General features: G+C 39.0%; 1 protein-coding gene across 6 annotated transcripts in view; it reads right to left on the bottom strand.

The window, feature by feature from the left end:
- UBR5 (ubiquitin protein ligase E3 component n-recognin 5) overlaps positions 1-18,887 on the bottom strand; it is a 138,461-nt gene that overhangs the window by 82,391 nt on the left and 37,183 nt on the right. For all 6 annotated transcript variants that reach the window (XM_047728548.1, XM_047728550.1, XM_047728549.1 and 3 more), the window contains exons 2-5: positions 11,895-11,939; positions 11,447-11,528; positions 10,907-10,983; positions 9,832-9,951 (exon numbers count right to left, since the gene is read on the bottom strand). In XM_047728548.1, coding sequence (XP_047584504.1) covers positions 9,832-9,951; positions 10,907-10,983; positions 11,447-11,528; positions 11,895-11,939 — 324 coding nt within the window. The remainder of the gene's footprint in view (positions 1-9,831; positions 9,952-10,906; positions 10,984-11,446; positions 11,529-11,894; positions 11,940-18,887) is intronic.

The following is an 18,887-nucleotide window of genomic DNA, read 5'->3' as shown; positions in this document are numbered from 1 at the left end:
ATATGACACCAAAAGGACAAGCACTAAAAGCAAAAACAGATAAAATGAACTATATCAAACCTATAAACTTTGTGCCTCAAAGGACATCATCAAGAGTGAAAAGGCAACCTACAAAATGGGAGAAAATATCTGCAAATCATGTATCTGATAATGGGCTAATATCCAGAATATATAAAGAGCTCCTACATTCAACACAAAAAATAACTCATTAAAAACTGGGTGAAGAGGGGCGCCTGGGTGGCTCAGTGGGTTAGGCCGCTGCCTTCGGCTCAGGTCATGATCTCAGGGTCCTGGGATCGAGTCCCGCATCGGGCTCTCTGCTCAGCAGGGAGCCTGCTTCCCTTCCTCTCTCTCTGCCTGTCTCTCTGCCTACTTGTGATCTCTGTCTGTCAAATAAATAAATAAAATCTTTAAAAAAAAAAATAAAAATAAAAAATAAAAAATAAAAAATAAAAACTGGGTGAAGGATGTGAATACATATTTCTTCAAAGCTGACCACAAATGGCCAACAAGCATATGAAAAGATGTTCCATATCACTAATCATCAGAACTAAGATATCCTCTTACACTCATTAGAATGGGTATTACTGAAACAAAAAACAACAATAACAAAAAAAAAAAAAAAAAAAAAAAAAAAAAAAAAAATTCTAAGTGTCAGCAGCAAGGATGTATAGAAATTGGAACACTCACGCAGTGTTGGTGGGATTGTAAAATGGTGCAATGATATGAAAAACAGTATGGAGGTTCATCAAAAATTAAAAATATAACTATCATATGACCCAGGCAAGCCCACTTCTGGATATATATGCAAAAGAAGGTAAAACAGTCTCAAAAGATATCTGCATACCCACATTCACAGCAACATTATTCACAGTAGCTAAGAGGTAGAAGCAATCAAATGTCCATCAAAGGATGAATGGATAAAGAAAATGTGGCAGGTACATACACTGGAATATTATTCAGCCTTAAGAAAAAAATCCTGTCACAGCCTACAACATGCACGAACCTATTATGCTAGTGAAAGCAGCCAGTCACAAATAGACAAAACCCGTATGATTCCAGTTATATGAGATATCTGCTTAGATATCTAAGTCAAATTCATAGACACAGAAAGTAGAATGGCAGTGATCAGGGGCTAAGGAGAGGGGATCAATGGGCTAACATGGGTATAAAGTTTCAGTTTTGCGAAATGAAAAATTCTGGAGATCTGTTCCACAACAACATGAATATACTTAGTATTACTGAACTGTATACACTTTAAAATGGCTAAGACGTAAATTTTGTTATGTGATTTAAAAAATTAAGCCATGTGTTATCAAAAGAAAGCAATCTTCTAGAAAGTACATATTTTCAAGTTATATGAATTGTAACAATTATGCAATAGAAATAATAAAGGAACAATGAAACATAAACAGGTTATTCAAATAAATATGAAAGCAGCAGTTCTACTTCATGGTTTCCTATTAAGGTATCAAAGTCTCTCAGATCAACTTTTGAAATTTTTTAACATTCAAAGCTAAATATATTATTTTATATATATATATTATATGAAATATATTATTTTAACTTGAAAACACAGAGAACCATATTCTAAAAGTCTTAACAATATATATTTAGGGTGACAATATGCCCTGGTTTGCTTGAGATATTGCCGGTTTAAGCCTACTATCTGAGCCTAACTATTAATTTCACTCCAAAATGTCCTAGTTTGTAGCTTATTTCCACCAAGGAATGCATACCATTTCTCCCCCAAGCAAATAATGCTAGAAACCTGATCAGATATAATAACAGCTTACAGGTATCATAAACTCAAATCTCCATGAGGGGCTCATAAGCAAGTGACATTAAGATAACAGGGAAGAGAGGAGCGTATCAGCCAACCTAAAATACCCAAATTTGCTGCTGGATTCTTCCATCAAAACACCAATGGCTGCCAGTCCGCACTCTCTGCTATGCAAATCCTCAACAGAGGTTAGCTGAAAGACTTATGTCAAAATACCTCTGATTTGCCCATTAACTTGACTGTTACCAAGAAGTATACCACATTTTCCCGCTTATACCCACTGTGCAGAGTGTTTCTTCTATCACAATCCAAACAACCTACCAGTCTCCCTACTTCACAGCTCCTCAACATTCCTTCCCCAATCAACTCACTATCTAGAGAGAATAAGATAGTGAACCAAGCATACATTAGCAGAGATTTAGTAGTGGTCAAAAAATACAGTATATAATTCATCTATAATTTCATCTATAATTTTAGTGAACTATGTAATTTTTAATATTAAACTCAAAAGTACTGGGAAAACCAGTTTCTATTACCTGTACTTTGCTCATCGAATTATACTACAATTCTGATCCTATTACACTGTACTCAAAGTAACAGAATGATTCGAAATCAACTGAGGAAATCACACCATAGGAATTAGTCCCCAGCTTGCAAACTTAAAAGCCCATGGACCAAGTCTTGTCCATAAACCTAGATGGGTTGGTTTAAAACACACACACACACACACACACACACACAGAACCCCACCACCACCATCATCATTATCATCAAGAATAAGGCCAAATCTGACAAACTATCACAATCAGGTGGAGCCTGAAGAGATGACTAAATGTAATGTGATATCCTGGATGGGATCCTGGGACAGGAGAAAGACAACAGGAGAAAACTAAGGAAATAGCAATAACTATTAGCCTTCGGATTATAATAATGTATCAATATACATTAACTATAAAAAATTTACCATGCCAATGTTAGATATTAATAACAGTAGAAACTGGGTGCAGAATATATGAAAACTCTCAGTACTATCTTTGTAATTTTTCTGTCAATCTGAAACTGTTTTAAAATAAAAGGTTTCTTTAAAAGAACATATACACACAGACATGCACACACATTATATATATGATTGGTGCGTGGCCCAGTGTATATACTTATTTCCGTGAAAATATTAATCAGTTCCAACATTTAAGTCAGGATATTCACTTTAAGATCCAGAATTACAGCTTTTGGGGGACCAAAAGAAGGGGTGGAGTGAGGGGCATGTGGCTGGTTCAGTCAGTAGAGCATGTGACCCTCGATTTCAGGGTTGTCAGTTCAAGCCCCACACTGGGCATAGAGCTTATTATAAAAAAAAAAGGGGGGGGTGGAGGTGAGGCATAGAAGTTTGCATTTAGCAGCAATGGCTCTGTCTTCTCCTCTGATAATAATCAGTTCATGAGCTGCGTCGTTTAAAAAGCTACCACTTACTTTGTCACAGCTCTACTACCTACTACCTTACCCACCTAGACAGCTTCAACTATTTACAATTACAGTGACCTGCTTGGCTTTTTCACTCCAAATCCAGTGCTAATTATTAGCTCAGATGAGATGCCAAAGGAAACATGGTAGCTCAAATGAATGAAAAGCAGCTTACCCCATCAGCTATTACATCCAGTGACAACAAACAGAATAAAGAGACTTTAGATACTAATATCCCCATTTTAAACCTACTACTGAGTATAAGTGACTCTCTTCCAAGTAAATCTGGTATTCTTATCCTTAACCTGGTCTGAGATGAGTTTCTGAAATATCTTCCAGGATAAATCTAAGTAACTATGAAAGGGAAGAACCAGGAGCAACTAGAAATCTTTAACACAAATACCTGCTGACAGTGAAAAGGCCAAAGAGAAAAATACTACAGGTCCCATAAATTTTGTCTGCTATGCATTTCTAAGAATGATCAGTTAAAGGGGCACCTGGGTGGCTCAGTGGGTTAAGCCTCTGCTTTCGGCTCAGGTCCTGATCTCAGAGTCCTGGGATCAAGCCCCGCATCGGGCTCTCTGCTTGGCAGGGAGCCTGCTTCCCTTCCTCTCTCTCTCTGCCTGCCTCTCTGCCTACTTGTGACCTCTCTCTGTGTGTCAAATAAATAAGATCTTTAAAAAAAAAAAAAAAAGATCAGTTAAAATAAATGACCAATTATCAATTATCTATGCTGATAGGAAAGAAAAACCAATTACCCCAAAATCTTTCAAATGCAACACTCAAATACAGAGACAATTTACTCCCTGATTCACAACTCAGAGGGAGCAAGCCTGGACTATGAAGGAAGGGGTAGGAGACCACGGTCCATGGGGATGGCCTTTTTCATTTTTTGTTGCATCTGGTAAATCTGTAGATAAGAATCCCCTCTGGGGTCTCAAGATCTTCCTGTCCTAGATTCTCTATTACATGCTATAAATTGCAAACTTCTTTAAAGTTAAGTGTAATCAACAGAGAAAGAGGAATAAACACCAACTATGCAACTCATGGGGGGGAAATGTATCATAAAGAAAAATAATTTTGACTCCGCAAAATTTCTTTATTTACAAAATAACTTGGTCATAATTTCACTATCAACAAACTGAGAATTTTCATGGAGGCCAAGAGAAACAATCAGCCTTCGATTGCTTACGCTTTGCACACATCTGCAAGGCCAAATAAAGGTAAACAAACGACTGGCAATGACTTAGTGGACACTGTGACATTTGTGACATTTCTCAATACTGCAACTCATGAATCAAATGCCAAAGAAAGCACATGTGTGTGGATAAGAGAGTGAGGGACAGGAAAAAAGTGGGCACAAAGGCAGTGTGGGCAAGGATGTGCAAGGGGGACTCAAAAATTGCTTCTCTCTGCATTTTATTTTTTTGTTTAAGATTTTATTGATTTATTTGAGAGAGAGAGAGAGATCACAAGCAGGGGGAGCAGAAGCCAGAGGGAGAAGCAGACTCCCCGGTGAGCAGGGAGCCCAATGCAGGACTCGATCCCAGGACCCTGAGATCATGACCTGAGCCAAAGGCAGACGCTCAACCGACTGAGTCACCCAGGCGTCCCTCTCTCTGCATTTTAAGTCTTAAGATTAGACCTAATCTTCTCTGGAGTAGATCTACAGAGGTTTTATTCAAGATCAAATGTACTACAGTTTATTATTATATGTTACATATTTCACTAGCAAAATAATAAAATTCCACTGCCATATTTGTCATTCTATTCTAATTGGTTATATCAAGTTCTATTTACAAAGAGAACTTAAATCTAAGACAATCTGAGCAACATAATAAATAGTAATGAACTATGGAATAAAATATCCATGAGACCATATGATATAAAGAACTGAGGAGAAATAGAATAAACAAGAAATAAATGGACAAAGAGGAAAAATTCTTCCTTACACTTGAATTCCAGTTAGTAAGTGTAAAAGGAATGACAGAAATTTTTAAAAATAACTATTTGGCCAACACCACAGAAATACCTAAAGCAAAAAATCATCAATGGATGCTAAAACCAAGCATAAAAATAAAAAACTTAGTCAAAGAATTTCCCCACATAATACGTATTAATTACAAAGGGGAAAACACTAACTTTATAGTTGACAAATCTGGCAACCACCACCTTATCTAACTAATCAGGGGTAATCTCATCACTAGGAGAGATGCACCAACAGCGTGGGCCACCTAACACGACTGCACTGAGAAGGGAACATCACCACTTCTTCCGTATTCTTGACAAAAATGCCTCACCTGCAATCCCACTCAAATCCTAGCATATTATTTTGTGTATACCAACAACTGAGCCTAAAGCTTATATAGAGAGGCGCCTGGGTGGCTCAGTTGGTTAAATGTCTGCCTTCCGCTCAAATCATGATCCCAGGGTCCTGGGATCAAAGCCCACATGGGGTTCCCTGCTCAGCGGGGAGCCTGCTTCCCCCCTCTCTGCCTGCAAATCCCCCTGCTTGTGTGTGCATGCACTCTTTCTCTATCAAATAAATTAAAATCGTAAAAAGAAAAAAAAACAATTGATCAAAAAATAGGCCAGAGACCCTCCCTAACAGACACCTTAACAGACACCTATCTGTGTATCTTCTCTGGTGAATACAGACACCAAGTAGCATACAGAAAGACGTTCCACATCATACATCACTAGGGAAATGGAACCTAAAACAAAGAGATACCGCTACATGCCTATTAGAATGGCCAAGATCCAGAACACTGACAACACCAACTTTGCTGGTGAGCATGTGGAACAGTAAGAACTCTCACTCACTGCTGGTGGGAAAACAAAATCGTACGGCCACTTTGGAAAACAGTAGCCAGTTTCTCATAAAACAAAACATACTCCTAACGTATGTTCCAGCAATTGTGCTCTATGGTATTAGAGTTGAAAACTTATATCCACAAAAAAGCCTGCACACAATTTTTATTCATAATTGCCAAAACTTGGAGGCAACCAAGAGGTCCTTCAGTAGGTGAACGCATAAGTAACCTGTAGTACATCCAGACACAGGATTCCAACTACCAACATTCCAGAAAAGACCAAACTATGAAGACAGTAATACCACCAGTCATTGCCAGGGGCTAGAGGGGAGAGAGGGGTGAAAAGACAGAGTGCAGGTGATTTTCAAGGAACTGAAACTCCTCTGTCCAGTACTATGATGGAGGATACATGTCATCATACATTTGTATACAGAATGTACAACATCTAGGGTGACCCCGAATGGGAACCATGGACTCTGGGTGAGACTGATGGATCAGTGTAGTTTCATCAGCTTTAACAAATGGACTGCTCAGGCAGGAGATGTTGATGATAAGAGACTATACATGTGTAGAAACAGGTAGTATACAGGGAATCTCTGTATCTTTCTCCCATTTTTGCTGTGAAACCTGACAACCACTCTAAAAAAGACGACTTGAAAAAGAAAGAAAAAGAAAATGTGTCACCTGGGTTTAATCATGAGGAAATAGACAAATTCAAACATTCTACAAAATAATCGGACATTTTTCAAACACATCAAGGTTCAGAAAGTAAGGAGATTGAGAAACTGGCCCAGATTAGAGGAAAACTACCGAAGCATGACAAGCACATGCAATTTGGGATCCTGGATTGACTCCTGAACCAGAGAAAAGGGTGTTAGTGGGACAGTTAGTGGAATGTGAATAAACTGTAGATTAAGCACTTATCACTGTTAATTTCCTGATTTTGATCACTGTACTAACAGTTATGTAAAATGTTAACATTTGGGGAATTTTTTTTTTAAAGATTTTATTTATTTATTTGACAGAGATCACAAGTAGGCAGAGAGGCAGGCAGAGGGTGGGGGGGCGGGGAGCAGGCTCCCCACTGAGCAGAAAGCCCGATGTGTGGGGCTCGATCCCAGGAACCTGAGATCATGACCTGAGCCGAAGGCAGAGGCTTTAACCCACTGAGCCACCCAGGCACCCCTGGGGACAACTTTTTAAAAGTCAAATTACTTCAATGATGTACTTTAAGAACAACAAAAGGAAATCAAATTATTTCAAAACAGAAATTTTAATTTAAAAATAAATACAGAGGGCGCCTGGGTGGCTCAGTGGGTTAAGCTGCTGCCTTCGGCTCAGGTCATGATCGCAGGGTCCTGGGATCGAGTCCCCCATCAGGCTCTCTGCTCAGCAGGGAGCCTGCTTCCCTCTCTCTCTCTCTGCCTGCCTCTCTGTCTACTTGTGATCTCTCTGTGTCAAATAAATAAATAAAATCTTAAAAATAAATAAATAAATAAATAAAAATTAAATACAGAACACAAATTAGTTAACAAATGCCACTGCATAAATGGATAAAATAAAACAGATCAGCAAACTTTCTCTGTAAAAAGCAGACAAGTAAATAGTTTATTTAGGGTTTGTGAGTTAAAGTCTTTGTGGAGACCACTCCTCTTTGCCATCTTAGCACAAAGCAGCCACAGACAGTAAAAGTATCAAGCATGCCTGTTTTAATAAAATCAAGAGGGAATGAATTTAGTCCATAGACTGTAGTTTGCTGACCCTGCAATTAAACAAATTTCTTATTTTTTTTAAGTTTTTTTAAAATTAACATATAATGTATTATTAGCCCCAGGGGTACAGGTCTGTGAATCGTCACGCTTACACACTTCACAGCACTCACCATAGCACATACCCTCCCCAATGTCCATAACCCAGCCACCCTATCCTTAACCCCCCCAACCCCCAGCAACCCTCAGTTTGTTTTGTGAGATTAAGAGTCTCTCATGAATTAAACAAATTTCTTAAAGAAGATATAGTCTGACATGGTATAACACATAATAGTTATTCCTTTCATTTGTTATTACATATCATTTTCAGAATTCTTTATCATGTATTGCTGTTATTAGCTGTGTACACAGGACCATTAAAAGGAGATACTTAATATTTTACTAAAGACCAGAGCTATGTTTCCTATTAATAGTGCTAGCGCAGAATGAGCTAAATAAAGGATGTACTCCACTAAATGACCTTCCTCTGACCTCAAAATAAACTTTAGTTCAGCATAAAAACAAAAAGGCAAAGAAACAATAGCATTTGGGGCTCTCAATTTTTAAATTTAACTTTACCTAGAAGTTCACAGTGTCAAATATTTTTATCATTTGAAAATGTTTAAAACCTTCCTCCTTCTCTTACCATATTTTGAAACAATTTAAACTGCTTCTAGTTCTATTTCTCTGAGCAGCCTTTGAACACATCTGCTGACTTGACTGATTTGGCATTATCTACTCATTCATCAGGTAGTGTCAGAAAATCTAGGTATCCAAGAATCAAGGTATAAAATGAGTAAAATCATCTGGCTTAGAATTTGTGTATGATTTCTTTAACAGCTTCTCAACTTCAGATAAAATGAAAGAGTTGATTATCTAGTTTTAGAAGTATGTGTGTCATAAATAATTTTTTTAAAAAGTACAAACTTCCAGTTATCAAGTCAGTCAGTCATGAGGATATAATGTACAACATGGTGACTATAGTTAATACTGTATTTCATATTTGAAAGTTGCTAAGAGTAGATCTTAAAAGTCCTCATCACAAGAAACAAAAATTATACTGTAAGTATGTACAGTGAGGAAGGGGTGCCTGGGTGGCTCAGTCGGTTAAGCAGCTGCCTTCGGCTTGGGTCATGATCTCAGGGTCCTGGGATCGAGCCCCGCATCAGGCTCCCTGCTCATCAGAGAGCCTGCTTCTCCCTCTCCTTCTGCCTACCGCTCTGCCTACTTGTGCTCTGTCAAATAAATAAAAATCTTAAAAAACAAACAAACAAACAAACAATGTATGAGGATAGATGTTAACTAGACTTACTGTGGTGATCATTTCACAAAGCATAAATATCAAATCATTACACTGTATATCTGAACATCATTACACTGTACACTGTACATCTGAAACTAATAGAATGTTATATGTATCTTGATAAAAAAAAAAATAAAAAGAATCTGGGGCGCCTGGATGTTTCAGTTGGTTGAGCGTCAGACTCGTGGTTTTGGCTCAGATCATAATCTCAGAGTCCTAGGATCAGGCTCCACATCGGGCTCCCAGCTCAGGGGAGGGAATCTGCCTTTCTCCCCCTTTCTCTGCCCCCCACCTTGCACTCTGTCTAGAAATAAATCTTTAAAAATAAAAATAATTTAATTAAAGGTTATGAGGTTTAGTTACATGGTTTTCAAACCTCACTAAATTAATTCAGAAAGAACTACCAGATTTGGAACTTAGAAAGAAATGTTAGATTTTTTACCCAAGAATTAGCTTAAGTGAGACCAAAGTTGGCACCACTGAAAAACTGAAATAACACAGGCAACATGGTAAGTGATATAACAGACACAACTCAACATCAGACACTTTTAAAAGGTCAGGAGACTGGGTGCTGCCATGCCATGAGCAACAAGATCGCCTGCCCAGCGTTCAGGGCTTTCCTCAGGGCACCACTGAGCACCGTAGGAGGCACTGTCTCGGAGTGACAGCACTCACAGAGCGCCGGCCCAGACCAGTGGAGGCCATCATCTGGCCATAACTTACCCCAGGGTGTTGCCTGCCAGCCTGCCCAGAGTCTCAGAACCTGAGAGAAACCATGGGGAGTCACTTGTCCTCCCGGGCCTCGATGTCCTCCCCGCCCCCGAGCTGCTGTTCAACTTTGACCTGGAAAAAAAACAGGAGGAACAACAGTCACAGAACAGTCCCAAACTCACTAGGCACAAGCCTGGGACTCCCAGCCTCACTGCTCTGGGAGTTATGGTGGTGAAACACCAGCCTCACTCTTCCCCAACCGCTCGTGAATGTGTCCTTCCCATCAAAGAAAGAGCAAGCCTAACAACTTATAGCCCCCTAGCAATCCAGCCCTCGCTCCTGGTTCAAAGTGACGGCACGGTTTAACTGCAAATGAGTAATTCTTTAGATTTTTTCAAGTAATCATGCTTTCCTTAGAGGCAGGCAACTGGAATTCATCATACATTATCTAGCAATGGTTTTTGTATGTATCATTTATAAAGACCACAATTTTGAAGACCCTTCGTCAATTTCAAACTGCACTACCTGAAGTGGAAATATTAAAAAGGAAAAAACATGAGGTGCCTGGCTGGCTCAGTCGGTAGAGCATGTGACTCAGTCTGGGGAGGCTGTGAGTTCGAGACACATGCTAGGTATAGATATTACTTTAAAAAGGGCAGGGAAGGGGGCCTGGCTGGCTCAGTTGGTAGAGCCTGATACTCAATCTCAGTGTGTGAGTTCAAGCCCCACACTGAGTATAAAGATTACTTAAAAATAAAATCTTAGGAGGGTGGGGGGGAAGATCTAAAAAATCATTTCAGTCAAAGAACAGATCTGACTTGAGACCTACCACATACATAAATCATTCTCTGATAACCAACTCCTGTGAAGTGACTGACTTCTCTGCTATTTTCAATACTAATGCTATAAATCACTGCTTGCAGAAAAATTAAAACAAACTACTAGAACTATTTCACTATTTTAAGTGCCTCATTTTCTACAAAGCTTTTCTTTAAATTTGAAGGCCATCAAAATCAAAGCACAGATTTAATATAATACCTTGGAAGAGCTAAATACTTACTAAATAGAAAGGGCATTAAGGTCTTACCCATCGTTATTATCAGGTTTGCCCAATTCCAATCTGTCTGGTTGTACTGAGAAACCGATCCTGCAAACTCTACCATCCTAAAAGCCAAGAAAATAGAAGAAATCACCGAAGTAAGAATGTGTATTAAAATATGAATTTATTCAATAAACAGATTACGTCTCCATCACTGTCAATTCAGAAGACAACAAATAAGCTCCTTTTGAGAAGGCCCTCACACCTGACCTGGGGAAGTTGTTTTATATTACATTATCAGGACACCAGGAAAAATAAGTTAAAGTATCTCTAACAGAATTCAGAGTAAGGAAGTGACTGGGTATCAGGAACTTCTCCATTACTATGGTTTCAAGCTGTAGTAAGTCACTTAAGCTTGATCTGAGCCAAAGAATGTACACAATAAGGAAACGGAACTGGGTGATCTCTGAAACAACTCTGGCAAGAAACTTCTATTTGCCTGGTTAAAAAGGAAGATACATGATAATGCACAACTGTATTTTAATTTAAGTTCCTTTTCATTTCTGTACCTTACAATAAAGAATTTACCTCAAGAAGAAAGGCAGCATGATTTGGTCCTACCACACACTGTTTGATGGCGGCCTGTTCCAATACAGTCAAAGGGGGGTGGCTATGGAATAAAAAAAGTCAGTTATTTTTTTTAATGGCAAATACATTCTAGGGTAGGTATGTTTGTTTTTATCTGATTAACCGAAGGGAAAAAAAAAAGCTGGCAAAACCTGTTTTTAAAAATTGATATTTACATATTATAATAAGCAATAATTGAAAAATAATAATTATGATAGTTATTTTATGTCCTTGGCATGCCAGATTTTTTAGAAACCAGTATGAATAGAACCTATTATTCAAATGAACCCAACTCATAAAAAGTTGATAGATTCAAATACTCATGGTAACTTCTGCCTAAATGAGTTATTTTTCCTACAAAAGAAAAAAATGCTGTTTTCAGAAAATTAAAGTATCTTAAAACTCTTACCTGTTTAAATTGTATTTATTCAGTTTTTCTGAAACTTCCCGTAACCTTTAAAAACAAAATGAAATACGAATAAACTGTATGTACAAATTCCTTTTAAACAAAATAGTTTTTTTCCCCAGTGTTCCAAGATTCATTGTTTATGCACCATATCTAGTGCTCCATGCAATATGTGCCCTCCTTAATACCCACCACCAGGCAAAACAAAATAGTTCTGCTAGGTATACTTATATCATTATTTGGTGATTTCTAATGGTAGTATACAAAAAATCTGCTGTGGTAAGAATGTTTTTTATATTATCTTTGATTTTTGTCCCCAAAAATATTCCTGGGTCAACTCTATAATTCCCTTCCCTCACCACTCCATTAGCAACTCTGATAATATTAATCCCATTTTACAGATGAGGAAACTGAGGCTCCTAGTAGTTATAATACACAAGTGGCAACAGAGCTGGTACTTGAACCAACACTAATGGAAGCCACTTTTTAAACACTGTGCTATATATACCAAAAGAGATCCTTAAATGTATATGTAAATCATAAAATGAAGATACTGGGGTAGCATAAATCTATTAAGAATTTAACGTAATGGGGAAGAAAAAGTCTGAAAGCCTAATTGACTTAAGACACAGTCTCAAATTCCTGAAGGGCCTTCTGACACAAAATTATACAAATTAAGACCTCTGTGTCTGTATCTATAAAACAAGGATAACACCTCTCCCATTTCTAAAAGAAAATTATGCTTCAAAAAATCTCAAAGGGCTGCATAACTAAAAGATATTAACCCATATTATCTATTATGATTGTGCTGCTTATCTCCAGAAAATATCTTGAATTAATACAAAATACTGTAATGCTCATTTAAACGAGACATTTTGATCAATTTAAGGAACTCATTTTAAATGTAAAGATGTAATCAAGTGCAGAGATTGTAAGAGTTTCAATCTATCAAGCGACCAAAACAAGTGCCTGGTCTTTCAAAATTTTTTCATAAATAATTCTCTTAAAAACAGAATTTGAGAAAGCAATAGAAAAAAATTAAGACATTAAATCAATAGGAAATTCCATGCAGGTGCCTGGGTGCCTCAGTCGGTTAAATGTCTGCCTTCAGCTCAGGTCTCAATCTGGGGATTGTGCGACAGAGCCCCAGAGAGGCCTCCCTCTGCTCAGCAGGGAGTCTGCTTCTCCCTTTCCCTCTGCCTGCAGCTCTCCCTGCTTGTGTGTGTGCACACGTGCTCTGTAATAAGATCTTTTTTTTAAAAATTTTTAAATAGGAAATTCCATGAATTTTGCTTTCTGAAAAGTGACAAAAATGAACAAAATCAAATTTCAATCACTTGTACTAACAGATCAAAGTGGTATACACACCCCCAAAATAAGTCACAGCTTAAAGCGAGTTTAGGATTCAAAGCTGCCATAAATCATTTATTATATATATGGGCAAATAACCTAATTATTTCAGTAGGAGATTCTAGTAGGGCCCAACTGTCTCAAGTTTATTTTATCCTATTAATTCTATCCCCTGTTTAATGCTGAGGAGCACCTTTCAAACACTAACATATATACAGTTACTTGCCAATTCTGAAACTTACTCCTAAGCAAAAATAACTTTCAAATGATGCCATACTTAATTTCTCTCCCCCTCACTGGTGACTTTATTCTCACTCCCAAAGAACAGCACCTGACCATGTGTGAACTGGCTCCCAACAAAATACATTTTCATTTTTGCTGTCTAGTGTTGCATTTACTTTCATTAACAAAAATGTGTTTTCCTTGTCCTGTAAAGTCAAGTCTTTTCCCAAATCCAAGTTTGCTCATTTACAAGGCACATTTCTGGATTCCAAGAGAAGATGAAATACTACAAGAGTAATGCACTTTGTGGGATTCATGAGCTCTGAGAAGGCCAACTAGAAAATGGATAAAATAAACTGGGAGGCTCCAAACAATGACCTTCAGAATCCTGGAGCAGAGGCAAGAGCAGAGCTGGAGGGAAAAGCCTAAGAAAGGTTTACGTCCCCAAAACCACAGTAGTACTCCAAGAAGGTACATTTTTTTCCTGCAGACAACTAAACCCATTCATTCCCATTCCTTCCTCTTCGCCCAACAAGGTCTTGAGAGCTTTCACAAAGTCTACAGTTGGAGGGAGAGGAAGGAGCTGGGGGCAGATAAAATTTGTCAAAGCCTTTTCAAAACTGGGCAATAACATTGATTAAAAATCAAACGTTGCGGGGTGCCTGGGTGGCTCAGTGGGTTAAGGCCGCTGCCTTCGGCTCGGGTCGTGATCCCAGGGTCCTGGGATCGAGGCCCGCGTCGGGCTCTCTGCTCAGCGGGGAGCCTGCTTCCCTTCCTTTCTCTCTGCCTGCCTCTCTGCCTACTTGTGATCTGTCGGTCAAATAAATAAATAAAAAATCTTTAAAAAAAAAAAATCAAACGTTGCTTTCATGGCTTCAAATACCATTCCATGGACACCATACTTATAACACTAAAAGAAGTTCTCAAAACATCAAAATGCTAAGAGTATGAAGTCGAGAACTCAACAGCAAATCTCAGACCACTAGGGAAATGATGGTCACTGCCATCAATTTCGTTTTCTAATCTCAAAAATCATGGTGGACTCCTAACAGCATCTGAAATGTATACCCATCTGTACTAGAAACAATGTCCACTGGGTAACAAGAAATCTGGAGCTTACTCCCAGATCATCTACTACTAACTGAGCTCATTTGAGCCCATTAAGTCTCAGGTTCTCTATGTAGGCGAAGACTAAAAATCACCTGTGGTTCTTTTCAGCCCTAGAATTCTTCTGAATGTCTGAAAAGCAAACAGATCAGTGGGGATACAATATATAATGTTTATATGGGACTAGCACTTACTGCCATATTCAGTTTCATCTAACCTATCTGAAACTTTCATATAGAAACTGATTTTACATATACTCTTAGGATGTTTCCCCAAATACCAAATTTTTTAAATTTCTTAAATTCAATTCCCAAAATTTGCACAAAAATATATCGTGCTTGCAAACCTCAAAACAAGTTGGCAGGACTAAATTGGCCGCCTAAGCATAAATCTCAGATGGTATCAACAAAAAACCTACAAACAAGAAACTATAAAATAAAGAGTATTTAGTTCCTCCTTTTACATTAGAGTCCTCAGGAGACAAGAAAACCACAGAATCACTGCAGACCAAAGATCACATTCAATTACTAAGTTACTGAATGTCTCTATATAATTATTAGGCACTCACCTTTTTTTTTTTTAATTTTATTTATTTATTTGACAGACAGAGATCACAAGTAGGCAGAGAGACAGGCAGAGAGAGGGGGGAAGCAGGCTTCTTGCTGAGCAGAGAGCCTGATGTGGGGCTCGATCCCAGGACCCTGAGATCATGACCTGAGCCAAAGGCAGAGGCTTTAACCCACTGAGCCACCCAGGTGCCCCCAGCACTCACCTACTTTAAAGGATCTTTCTCCGAAAGCGTACAACGCTTAAAAGTCATGAACTGTATTTCCTCTCGTAGCAACATGAACAAAAGTTTCCCTTGTTTTTAAAATAAAAGGCAAACTACCCTAGAACTCACCAAGTTCCATTTCAGAATAAATCTTTACATATGGTTGTGACGGGAAACAATTTTAAGAGTACAGCATAACATTACAAAATAACCTCATAACTCAGCATTTAACCAAACTCAGGGATAGGTCGGGAAGCCTTTGTGAGGAGGCTCTAACACCCAGTGGGTAGGTTAGCACTAAGCTTCTGACAATCCTTAGTACTCCTACACCAAAGATTTAGTCTATGTTCCAATTCAATAACCTATTTCATTCCTTTAAATTTATAGGCATTTTACAGATCCAGAGGCTGGATTTTTTTTTCCCCCCTTAAACCACCAAGGTAGGGTAACAGCAAACTAATGTTTAAAAAGAGACAAGAGGGCGCCTGGGTGGCTCAGTGGGTTAAAGCCTCTGCCTTCGGCTCAGGTCATGATCCCAGGGTCCTGTGATCGAGCCCCGCATCGGGCTCTCTGCTCAGCAAGCAGCCTGCTTCCCCCCACTCTCTCTGCCTGCCTCTCTGCCTACTTGTGATCTCTGTCAGATAAATAATTAAAATCTTTGGGGGGAAAAATAAATAGATAAATAAATTAAATAAAAAGAGACAAGAGGGGTGCCTGGGTGGCTTCAGTGGGTTGGGTGACTGCCTTCGGCTCAGGTCATGATCCCGGGGTCCTGGGATCAAGCCCCACATCGGGCTCCTTGCTCAGCGGGGAGCCTACCTCTCCCTCTCCCTCTGCCTGCTTGTGCTCGCTCACGCTCGCTCTCTCCGTCAAATAAACAAATAAATCTTTAAAAATAATAAAAAATAAAAGAGGCAAGAAGTCAAAGTATAATCTGCTGGAATCTAATATATTTCACTGCTGCCCTAAAAATCCCTTAGAAGTTCATGCTCCTTTTCCCCAAATTTAACATTATAATTTCAAAGATAATTCATCTTCTCACTGATCCTCGATTGGGAATAGCATCAATGCAGGTCCATCAGTTTTAGAATTCTCTATCTCCCCTGTCACATCCCACACCTGCGTGTTCAGACACACATACCTCTGAAGTGAAAGCAACCTGACAGATTGCTAGCTGTATTTCTAAAACGAAAAAAAATGTAGGTATATTTAGATCCTGAAAAGGCTTCAATTCTCCAGGGCAGAAAGATATTCCTGACGCCCCACCTTCTACAAGATGACGGTCTTCGTATATCTGGAAGTTTAAGACCAGGTACACCTATCCATGTTTCATGTTTAGTAGCCGTCACCATTAATGGTGAAAAAGTGACAAAATCTGCCACCAGCACATTTCTTCCAGGCTCTTTCCTACTTTTTTCAGGCCCAGCTCAAATGTTACCTCCTTCATGAATTTGTCCTGATAGCCCTACTTTTCTTCCTACAGAAATCGACAGTTTCTCCCTCCTAGAGGACCTTCATGTCTACTTTGTGTTCATTTTGTTTCCGCCTGAACTGGCTTCAGAGACAGTAAAGACAGGAGAAAACCAAGTCTTTCCCCACTCTCCCACTTCTTTAGATACAGTTCCAACAGTGAAAAATGTACAATACTACTTGTATACAATCCATTTCAGAGGAAGACAAGGTTCCTGATCTAATCTCAACAAAATCAAATCCCCAAGTCTTCCAACTCAGACTAAAGTTCACAACAGGCAAGAAAAGAATGAATATACAGGCTTCTTTTAAGACAATTACCCATATTAGCTCTTGTAAACAGACCAGTTAACATAAAGAAAACTCAACACTTACCCAATAATCATATTAGCAACCTGCCTTTAAAGTGACCTCACTCCAACCTCTACCCACCCATCCATGGAATAAAACTTGTACGTATCAGTATCATTTTCTTTTGGTGTAAAGGGCTTAATAATCCATATAAGGAAACAACAGCCAACAGTAAAAGGTTACCTACAACACTAAATTCTACATTAAAAATCTGTGCCCAGATTATTTTCTTGTAGAAAAAGAAATACTGTAAGAGTATCTCTGGCATTTCCTTCCCAAAAAACTCTAAATCTTAGAGCCTAGAATTCAAAAAGCAAGGAAATTACTTTGGGGGGGGAGCAACTCTGTTGCTTGATAGATGGCAAAGATAGAGGAGTCAAGCATTTACAGTCTTCTCTGCTGTCACCCACACTTTCCTTTTTTTTTTTTTTTAAAGATTTTTTTATTTATTTGTCAGAGAGAGAGGGAGAGAGAGCAAGCACAGGCAGACAGAATGGCAGGCAGAGGCAGAGGGAGAAGCAGGCTCCCTGATGAGCAAGGAGCCTGATGTGGGACTCGATCCCAGGACGCTGGGATCATGACCTGAGCCGAAGGCAGCTGCTTAACCAACTGAGCCACCCAGGCGTCCCTCACCCACACTTTCCTAAGCACAGGCACTCAGTCCTTAACTTTCACATTGTTCTTTTACACAAATGTCCTGCCATACTGTATATATATATGCTGCCGCCTCTGAACTGTCTCTTCACACATCAGCTGTTCAGGATTATCCTTGACATCAATAAACTCGAGCTATCACGTGGTGGTCCCACCTGCCAGCCGCTGGCACTGGGAGAGGAGGCTCTGCCTTGGACAGAGCTGCAGAGGCTATTTTGAAATGGTCACTTACTTGGGCCAGCAGCTAGCAGGCACATTCTCAGCCGCACCAGATAAATGAAAATCTGGGGCTGCCTTACTCAATCCAGTCCAGAGATCATCAAACCCAAAATCCCTTTCCACACCGTCCTGCAGCAAGCCAACAGCAAACCAGGAAAGGCACGCTGACAGGGAATCCTCTTCAGGAGGTCTTGGATATAAAACAGAAGGGGCCAACTGAGTGCTGGTGCTACACTGGGGAGCTGCTTTACTATGAAGGGGCTAAATCTTTCTTGCTACCCATCCAACTCCATGTTATGACTTAAATATTAAGAGCTCCCTTGATCCATAGGCCTGAGGATGGCTGGGAAGAACCTGAAAGATTAGGGCTGTCTTCTTGGCAAGCAAGAAGCACCAACATATTAGAGATAATTCTCTTCATCTTTGTGATTATGGATAGACTCACTGTATGTCTGAAATTTGACTTCAAAACATTCAACTTTCAGATCCATTCTTTGAAATCCATTTGTACTGCCTCTATCTGACCATGGGTTCCCCAGCTTCAGGATTTCCAGAACAGTAAATGGGAGTGGGGTTGGATGAATAATGAGAGAAGCAACATAGCTATTTAGACAACACACACATATTCATTAAATAAATAATTTTTAAGTATCACTATACCTCATTTTCACAGCAAAAATGTAAGGAGACCATAATCTTAGATTAAATATAAACCAAAAAAAATTTAGCTATAATAAAAACTCCTATTTTGTCCTTAATTTTTCTCATGTCTCTGCTGACCACAGAAAACTTCAAAGTTTAACACTAAGTAACCAAGGAATACGCTTATGGTAAAGGCCAAAGAAAGACTA

This window comes from Lutra lutra, chromosome 4 (assembly GCF_902655055.1).
Source record: "Lutra lutra chromosome 4, mLutLut1.2, whole genome shotgun sequence".
NCBI lineage: Eukaryota > Metazoa > Chordata > Mammalia > Carnivora > Mustelidae > Lutra > Lutra lutra.
This window is presented reverse-complemented; position numbering and strand designations above follow the sequence as displayed.